The sequence below is a fragment of the Colobus angolensis genome, unplaced genomic scaffold (genome assembly GCF_000951035.1).
Source record: "Colobus angolensis palliatus isolate OR3802 unplaced genomic scaffold, Cang.pa_1.0 Scaffold249, whole genome shotgun sequence".
In the NCBI taxonomy this organism is placed as follows: domain Eukaryota; kingdom Metazoa; phylum Chordata; class Mammalia; order Primates; family Cercopithecidae; genus Colobus; species Colobus angolensis.
The window spans coordinates 359,100-368,936 of NW_012115699.1; the positions used below are offsets into that span (position 1 = coordinate 359,100).

At 41.2% G+C, this 9,837-nt stretch overlaps 1 protein-coding gene and 1 long non-coding RNA gene across 4 annotated transcripts in view; one reads left to right on the plus strand and one right to left on the minus strand.

Annotated features, from left to right (window-relative positions):
• The first annotated feature begins 3 nt into the window (after positions 1 to 3).
• Positions 4 to 1,185, plus strand: LOC105514585. The gene is made up of 2 exons (XR_001002200.1): positions 4 to 452; positions 672 to 1,185. It is a non-coding gene; the product is annotated as an uncharacterized LOC105514585 (long non-coding RNA).
• A 7,095-nt stretch (positions 1,186 to 8,280) lies between these two features.
• Positions 8,281 to 9,837, minus strand: part of MOB1A (MOB kinase activator 1A) — a 24,724-nt gene continuing 23,167 nt past the window's right edge. For all 3 annotated transcript variants that reach the window (XM_011946044.1, XM_011946042.1, XM_011946043.1), the window contains one exon: positions 8,281 to 9,441. In XM_011946044.1, the coding sequence (XP_011801434.1) occupies positions 9,434 to 9,441 (8 nt within the window). In that variant the 3' untranslated portion in view covers positions 8,281 to 9,433. The remainder of the gene's footprint in view (positions 9,442 to 9,837) is intronic.

The window sequence follows — 9,837 nt, forward strand, 5'->3', positions numbered from 1 at the left end:
GCCCCCCGGCCCCACCCAAGCCTCCCCTGGCCCTGGCTGACTCGCCACCCCCGACACTGCAGCGCCTGCCGGCCTCGGGACCCTGCCCTCTGCCTTCGCTCGTGCCGCGCTCCTTCAGCCTCCCCAGGGCCTATTTCACGGATAGGGTCCCCTTGCCCGCGTGAATATCTTCCTCCTCAGCTCGGAAACACTCCAAGGTCTCAGCGCCCGATACTGGCCTTCCCTCATCCGAATACCCCTCGTGCCCCGATGTACTTTTCCATTCCCACTCCACACGCTGGCAGCCTAGCTTCTAAGCTGAGGAGCTTGGCCATCGCTCCAGGTGCGGGGACTCGTGGAAGGATTTGATTCGCGGTTTAGAAAGATCGCTCTGCTCCTGTGAGAAGGAGGGCGTTGTAGGGGCTGCAACCAGAGACACAGTCAGAAGCTCCGAGGCTACAGCGATGGTCCAGGTGAGAATGGAGGGGCCTAACTAAACCAGTGGCGGGAGGGATGGAAGAATGAACTGAGACACTTGGGAGGTGAATGGAATCCAGCGATTGCATGTGGGGTGAGGGTGGGAAAGGTATCTGAGATGACTCCCGTTTCTGGCTTGGACAATGACTTGGATGGAGGGTTAGGTGGGAGCTGAGTAGAGTCCACGAACAGTTTTTAATTTGCCTGAGTTTAAGGTGCCACAGGACACAGCCTAACAGAGGCCCAGGTTGGAGCCATGGACCATGGAGTCATGAGAATGGAAGGGAAGCTGACGCCATGTGGGATGGGGTAGAACTGTCCGCAAATTCGTCCCGCCTCTGGAGTCTTCAGACCAGTCAAAGCCGAAATTGAACCAAGCCTCTCCTCTCTATAGTTGTTACTTGTTTGCAGCACGTGGTCAGGTGGCACCCTGCAGGATTTATCAGCTTTTTGCCAACATTCTGGCCTATGCAATCAACACGTCCCTTCAGCGTTGCACTTGGATGGATTGGACCTACAGTTGTTCTATATGGATATTATCTAAATTATTTATTACAGTATTAGCTGACTCCTATGTTCTGGCCCTCAGAATTTCTCCTTTGGATCAATTACTAGCCTGTCTTACATTTTCTGCTTCATTCCTTTAAAATGTTTAGAGATGATATGCTAACTTCTAAGTTTTCTTCATTGCGGTCAATGATGCAATTTAAACTGTCAAAAAATTTTTTTTCTCAACCAGGGTAGTAGTGGTAAACCATTCCCTTGCTCTTCAGATAGCATGGTTTAGATGAGGCACACCCATCCCCAGCTCTAGGAATGGAAACAGGACCCAAGTCTGGCTAATCAGAGATTGGCTTAGGGTTGGCCCCATGATCTGAGCTAGACCAATGAGAGTTGGTAGAGGGACTTTTCTGGAACTAAAGAAATGGATCCTGGCGGGGTATGGTGACTCACGCCTGTAATCCCAGCACTTTGGGAGGCCGAGGCAGGTGGATCATCTGAGGTCAGGAGTTCGAGACCAGCCTGACCAACATGGTGAAAACCCGTCTCTACTAAAAATACAAAATTAGCCGGGCGTGGTGGCGCATGTCTCTAATCCCAGCTACTCAGGAGGCCGAGGCAGGAGAATCGCTTGAACCCGGGAGGCGGCGGTTGCAGTGAGCCGAGATGGCGCCATTGCACTCTAGCCTGGGCGACAGAGCGAATCTCCGTCTCAAAGAAAAAAAAAACAAATGGATCCTTTTCTTTTGCAACTTCTATTTTAGAATCGGGATATATATGCAGGCTTGTTATGGAGGTATATTGCTTTTGCAACTTGTAGTTTAGAATCGGGGTATATACGCAGGCTTGTTACAGAGGTATATAGCTTTTGCAACTTCTAGTTTAGAATCGGGGTATATATGCAGGCTTGTTACAGAGGTATATTGCATGGTGCTGAGGTTGGGAGTATGAACGAATCCGTCCTTCAGGTAATGAGCATAGTACCCAATAGGTAGTTTCAACCCTTACCCCCTTCCTCCTTCCCCCGTCTTGTATTCCCCAGTGTCTATTGTTCCCAGATATTGATCTTTTTCGGCTATGTTGCTAAGCTGGTAGAAAGGCTGGAGTTCCTGGCAACCATCTTTGCAACCATGCAGGGAGAGCTACTTTGGAAATGAAGCAAGACAAAGAAGAAAACAGATAAAAAGAAACAAATGTTTGACTTTGCTTGTACAGCTGGAAACCAGCAATGCTGGAAATAAGCACTACAGGCAGTTTAATCGATTTGTCACTTGTAACCAAGTGACCCATGGCAAGCTCACAGATTTGTATTGACAGAATTCCTCCTTTTATTTAAAATGGTACTTTTGGCCAGATAAGGTGGCTCACACCTGTAATCCAAGCACTTTGGGAGGTCGAGGCATGCGGATCACCCGAGGTCAGAAGTTCGAGAACAGCCTGGCCAACGTGGCAAAACCCCGTCTCCACTAAAAATACAAACCATTAGCTGGCTGCGGTGGCCTTTCTACCAGTTTTTTGTCTCCAAAAAAAAAAAAAGGTACTTTTGCTTATCTCTAATCTTCCTCTTCCCCATAATTTAACAATTGTCCATACTATCTGTTACTCTGAGCTACTCTCTGCCCCATTCTCCCCCTCTTATCCTCAGTTTCCCCTAGGCTGTCAGAGCCATCTGAAATGAAAATATTTAGGCCGGGCATAGCGGTTCATGCCTGTAATCCCAGCACTTTGGGAGGCTGAGGCGGGTGGATCACCTGAGGTCAGGAGTTCGAGACCACCCTGGCCAACATGGTAAAACCCCATCTCTACTGAAAATACAAAAACTAGCCAGGGGGGTGGCGCATACCTCTACTCGCAGCTACTCGGGAGGCTGAGGCAGGAGAATCGCTTGAATCTGGGAGGCAGGGGTTGCAGTGAGCCAAGATTGAGCCACTGCACTCCAGCCTGGGCAATAGAGTGAGACTTTGTCTCAAATAAATAAGTAAAATAAAATGAAAACATTTACTACTTGAAATCCTTCAGATTCCCCATCACCTACCTACAGGCAAAACTCCCAAAATTCTTTTGTATGATTTAACCACTATCTGCCTGTCCAACTGAAATCTACCCTCTAGTAATATTATACTTGCACCTCCCTGCATAAGCTATGCTACAAGTTTGGTTATGCAGTTGCCCATCTTTTAAGGTTCAAGCTTTGTCTTCTCCAAAGAGCCACCTCTGACTGCCTCACAGTAAGCTTAGAGCCTGCAACTTACCTATAACTTTTGTTGCACTTATGGCCTTTTACAACTATGAATTTATGTATGTGTCTGTTCTCACTGGTTTATAAGCTCCATGAGGATAGAGCCTTGCTTGAGTCATCTGTCAACAGCCCAGTATGGGCCAAAAAGTGCATGCACTGTGATTACTGAACAGAACTGAGAGAGGCTCAGCAATTTGCGCTTCACAGGTTTAAGTTTGAACTCTTCTAGAAAAGGATTTGCACGATGATCTGACCAATCTTGGGCTTCCAAATTAGTTCCAACAGTTCCAGTATTTTTTTTTTTTTTGACAGAAGCAAATGTTTTACTTTATGATTAAAACAAGTGAAATGCATTTAGTCCCAGGAAATGTCAATCCTTTCTGCATCTTACTTTTTTTGCTGTGACCTTGAGATTCTCTTGTTCTCTTCAGTTGTATTGGTCCATGATCACTCATAGCTTTCATACATATTTGGTCCATGATCACTCATAGCTTTCATACATATATATACATCTGAAACTCAGAAAATTCATTAGGTGGGAACTCTGGATGCATCTCCTTTTTTAACCTCATTGGGACCATTTTTCATTGCACCATCATTTTATTTTATAGAGCTTCCTAGCAGTGCTGAGCATGCAGAATTTTTGCAAATGCAATCCAGAGAAAGACTTGCTATATACTAGCTATTTGAACTTGTCTGAGCTTATGTGGCATGGTCTAAAGAATACTGAAATATTTCTGGCATACCTCTTAATTGCAATCACTTTCTCCAGGTTGCTTTATGGATTAAATGAGATAACGTATTAAAGGACTCCAGTAAAAAGCTAAAAAGGTAGCTAGCTTTTGAGGTGCTGTGGCAGAGACTGGCATCTAGTGGCCAGTGATAATGGTGCAGGCTAATGTCCGCACCTAAGTAGGGACAGTGCAGGGGCTGTGATGTCCATACCTAGTGGGGACATGAATGGGGTATTTGTCAGAGATGCTCCATGGCATAGTTTGGACATTGTTTCTGACTGTGCAGGTTCAAACCCAGAGTCTGGCTCTCCCAAAGACTATCTGAGTTATTCTATTATTTTATAAAGTTTGAAACAGCCATTAGATACCCTTACAAACTTATCATTTTTGTGATGATTTTAAGCCTACTGAAAATGTCAAAAGAAATCCAAAACTGCTAGTTTACTCATAGCTTATACAAAATTAGTATTAACTAGGCCAGGTGTGGTGGCTCACGCCTGTAATCCCAGCACTTTGGGGCCAGGGCAGGCAGCTTGCTTGAACTCAGGAGTTCGAGACCAGCCTGGGCAATATGGCAAAACCCCATCTTTACAAAAATTATAAAAAATTAGCCGCGCATGACGGTGCGTGCCTGTTGTCCCAGCTACTCGGGAGGCTGAGACAGGAGGATCACTTGAACCTGGGAGGCAGAGGTTGCAGTGAGCCAAGATTGTGCCACTGCACCCCAACCTGGGCAACAGAGACCCCATCTCAAAAAAATAAAATCAGTGTTAACTTGTACTATTTAGCCACATTCATTAAGTTTTTAATTTTAACTCTACTATCTCACAACCAGGAATGTACAAGAGATCTGGAGCCTGATTCGCATGGCAGGAAGGAGACCACGTATTTTTGTTTGGGATGGGTTTTAGCCACTATTAGAGGAATAGTTTGTTTCTTAGGGGTTGGGTCCTAGTAGTATGATACTTAGTTCATTTAGGAACTTCCTTTTTTAAGGGCTAAGAAAACATGTTAGCTACTAAATAATATGCAAAGATAACTTTCCAAATGTAAGCTGTACTCAAAAATCTACAGAACCTGCAAAACTCTCAAGTTTCTATATTTAAATAGAAGTGTGTGTTGATATACATACTTTAATCAGTCATTTCTTGCTTTCAATATATTTTATTCTGATGAAGTTACAAAAGTAGATACAAAATACTTTTTTTAAAAGTACAGTTAACTGACTTAGAAAAATAGATAAAGCCCCTAAGGATTTTAAAACACAACATAAATTTTTATGTAAAGAACATTTAAAAATATTTTAGGTGGTAACCAAAACTAACTTACACAAACTATTTTTGATGTAGAATAGAATGCTGTTCTATAATAAGAAGTCTATAGCACACTGGTAATCCATTTGGATCTACAGAATACTTGTTTGGAATAGAATCTGATAATGAGAGAAAACCCAAATGAATGTCAGTGCAGTTGCTTCAAAAAAATTACTGCTACCACATGTACTATCATCCCCCAAGACCTTTTACAGTCTGAAATATCAAAATTGAAAGCAAGAATAGGATAACCAAAGGACTACTTTACCTCTTTTCAGAATTCTACAATAGTAGAAACCAAATCCCCTTACTGATCCCGGGGGAAATAATGTGCCTGTTGAAGGTGCTCAGTGTTTGGTGTCCAGGCTGTCATTTTTCAGGTGAGGGTTTCATACTGACAGGAGGCAGGCTCCTAAAACAAGGCGGTAGCACCGGCACCATGATTAGGGCCGCTTAAAAACAAATTTCTAGGACTTATACTCTTTGGGCCTGATTTGTTAATGCTTATGAGGTAATGATACTATGTTTGAGAAGCTCTACTTCTAGTATAACCTCAATGCTCAGAGAGAAAGCCAACAATACAATCAGGAAACCACAACATTGACAAAACTTAGTATTACCACCAAGATTGTTCCTCTTGCCTCGGCACTACTAAAAAACTTTACCTTTGTTACTAAAGTCATGGTGAATACAGATTTCACATTTCTCATGTAAGCAGCTATATGAGCTAGGGTTCTATAAGCCTTAGATGAAAGGAAATACTTTGCTGGAAGCCCTGTAAAAATCACTTTATTCACAATCTGAAGAATGAAAGACAAATTTGGCTGTTAATACAAAAACTGTAGTACAAGGAAGTTCAACTGTTTAAAAATCTGCACATCACTGTCCAAGTGTTTTTTGAAGGCCTGAAAATTAAAGCACCATAGGATTAACTGCATAATTTAGCAAGCACTCTCCACCCCATAACTGTAATCATGTATGAAGAGCAGAGATCAGACACTGAGAGGAGATGGATTCTGATTAGCAAGGAGGAAGGGAGTGAGTGTTACGGAACAGGCAAACCTTGGGCATGGGGAGATAAAAGTAAGAAGAGTCAAAAAGATTGATTTCTATAGGCCTGGCACAGTGGCTGATGCCTGTAATCCCAGAACTTTGGGAGGCTGAGGCAGGTGGATTGCAAGGTCAGGAGATGGGAGACCATCCTGGCTAACACGGTGAAACCCCATCTCTACTAAAAATACAAAAAATTAGCTGGGCATGACTAAAAATACAAAAAAAAATTAGCTGGGTGTGGTGGCGGGCAGCTGTAGTTCCAGCTACTAGGGAAACTGGGGCAGAAGAATGGTGTGAACCCGGGAGGCGGAGCTTGGAAGAAGCCGAGATCCCGGCACTGCACTCCAGCCTGGGCGACAAAGTGAGACTCTGTCTCAAAAAACAAAAAAACAAACAAACAAAAAAATTGATTTCATCAAACTGTTATCAAAGGTTGGCCCTCTAGCCAACTCTGGAAGGCACCATCCTCTTCCCATTATCTCCCCTTCCTCCAATTCTCCTCCTCCCCTTGGCTCCCTAGCCTTGGAGGTAAACACTAATATTTCGGTGCACTGTTGGTTAAGCCAGATTGGCTTGGGAACCTGGTAATGTTTTTGTTTTTATTTTTAAAAAGGACAGTCTGAGTCTCAAAATACCAACACATCTCTGATTTATGTCCCATTTATAAGCTGCCTTTACTACTGTCCTGACATGTGATCGTCTTTCATTTGCTTTAGAGCTTAGTCGTGCAGAGAGGGAACATTTCCATAACTGAAAATAAATGGAGAAAAGTGGTAACTCTTTTCTTTGAGAATATTTGAAATACTAGAAATAATGAGGAAAGTACAAGCCTACCTGAGAAACTAGTTGCATCACTTGTGGACTTACAAAAGGAAAGCCAACAGGGTTTAAAGTCGAGAGGCAGTTCACATCCTAAGTGACATCTAGAAACCTGCTCTCTTGTTCACAAATGATCAACATGAACATACAGAATGGCTGACATTTGCACCTTTGGATAAGCTTAAAACATGGATTGTGGAATGTCTAATAGAGGGCTTTTCTCTTTTTTTTTTTCATAATGACTGTCCCACACTTTAATTCCTCAATGATATATGGATGCTACCTAAATTAGATTAAATGTTTTCTTTAAAATTCTGTATACATTTAAGAATGTCTAGAAAATGATTATTTAAAATGGAGTTTCTTTTTTTTTTTTTTTTTTTGAGACGGAGTCTCGCTCTGCTGCCCAGGCTGGAGTGCAGTGGCCAGATCTCAGCTCACTGCAAGCTCCGCCTCCCGGGTTCACGCCATTCTCCTGCCTCAGCCTCCCGAGTAGCTGGGACTACAGGCGACCGCCACCTCGCCCGGCTAATTTTTTGTATTTTTTTTTTAGTAGAGACGGGGTTTTACCGTGTTCGCCAGGATGGTCTCGATCTCCTGACCTCGTGATCCGCCCGTCTCGGCCTCCCAAAGTGCTGGGATTACAGGCTTGAGCCACCGCGCCCGGCCTAAAATGGAGTTTCTAAGTAAGTATTTTCTTTATAGTTTAGTGGATTAAGAAAAATAAATTTAAAAAAAAAAATCAAATCTAATCTTTATCAAAGCCATCAAGGAGGCTGGTAAAATACTTTGCAGAAAGCACAGCTCTGAACCACATAGAATGCTGATGAACTTAAAGCTTTGCCAGTTTGGCAAGTCTTCCAGTATAATACTTGTTGTGCCTCAGTACATTTTAAATAGAGTTTACTAAATTCTAGGAACCAAATAAAAACTAAACGTTTTCTTCACTAAAGGGGAAAGTTTTTATATCCCAATAGAAATAGAGGAATTTCAAGTTTTGATACAAAAACAATTAAAACAAGATAAAACCCAAGTGGGAGCTCAGTCCATCTTTTGAATATTAATAGAACGAGGATTTTTTTAAAACTTATTTCTCCCATTTTGTTTCCTTTAAACACATACACTCACTCACTCTCTCAAGAATAGGTAGCACACCAAAACTTTGTGTGTTATAAGATGTATATACCTTCATGGTTTATTGTGGTTTTCCTTAAGTTTTATCCTTATTAGGATGAAGTTCATGCATTTCTACACTACTCTTAACTAAGGCTCAAGACAATAAAAACATAGAAGTAATTTTTTAATAAAATGAAATAAAATAATCAAGTACTCTGAGTATTTTCCTCCATTCTCTAATGCAGAATTTCAATGCCTCTGAAAAATAATGAAATAATAAAAATAGTGGTTTTGAGACCTAAATTTCTTGTAATATTTTGGATTCCTTTTCTCAGCCAAAAGCTACTATCTGAATTAAGCTTTTTAGACTAAAAGCCTGGTCTATCCTTAGAAGACATTAAAAAATTACTTCTGATATACACACTCCTAATAATTTAGATAGATATGAAAACAATCTCAAATAAAGATCAAAAAATAAAGTCCCTGTAAAAATAACTTTGGTTGCTCCCACCCACACGTCATATGATGATTTAAACTGCAATCATGAATTTTGAAAAAATATACATATCTTATCTATAAAAACACTACCATACAAACTTGAAACTAAAATGTTATCTGAAGTGACACAGATGTTCTAAATCTCAAGGATACTGAAAAATACATTTTTTATTTGTAAAATAAAAGAATAAAACCAATCTGATTGTGTTATTAAGAAATTTGTTCTGGAAACTCATTCATAAATTATTGATGGAAATTCTTCATGTCCATTATGCTGTCACCTGAAACAGATTCAATCATTTTCTTGTAAAGAAATGACTGAGTAAACGAGTAAAAGAATAATAAGTAAATGTATAAGCTACAGGTTAACCATCACATATTACAACCAAGTATGACTATGTGATAATAAAAGGAGTGGTCACACAGTACTCAAGATTTGGCTGTGTCCTTAAGGTCTTACTCGGAAACTATCACGCCAACCTACCTTTGGGATAATCTTATCAGTAGACACAGACAATGGGTATCTTTTTATCCTGTTTTCTTAAAGTCTGTATCACTAGTCTATAACAGATAGCAATGAGATAGTTCTAGCAATAGATGAAGCAAGAGGGTAACTGTGTTCTACAAGAAACATTTATCTGTCTTTTGATCCAAGTTTCTCTATTAATTCTTGAAGAGGTGCCAGCTCACGCCTATCAATCAGATTAAACTCCTAAAAAGAGAAGAAAAATAACAATTAAAAATGGATCTAAAACTGAAACTCTGTAAATGTCTTTTGGAGAAGGGATTCCCAACTCTAGTTTTCTGAAGTCCAAAAGAATGATGAAATAACCTCTGTGAACATTTTAAAATAGGCATTTATTCTCTTTTTCTTTTCCTTTTTTTTTTTCTCTTTTTTGTACAGATGTGGTCTATGTTGCCAAGGCTGGTATTGAACTCTGGCCTCAAGTGATCCGCTCACCTTGGCATCCCAAATCCCAAAGTGCTAGGATTACAGGGGTGAGCCACCACGCCCAGCCCTCTCTTTTTAAAAATATAGTTACGGGCTGGGCGTGGTGGCTCAAGCCTGTAATCCCAGCACTTTGGGAGGCCGAGACAGGCGGATCAC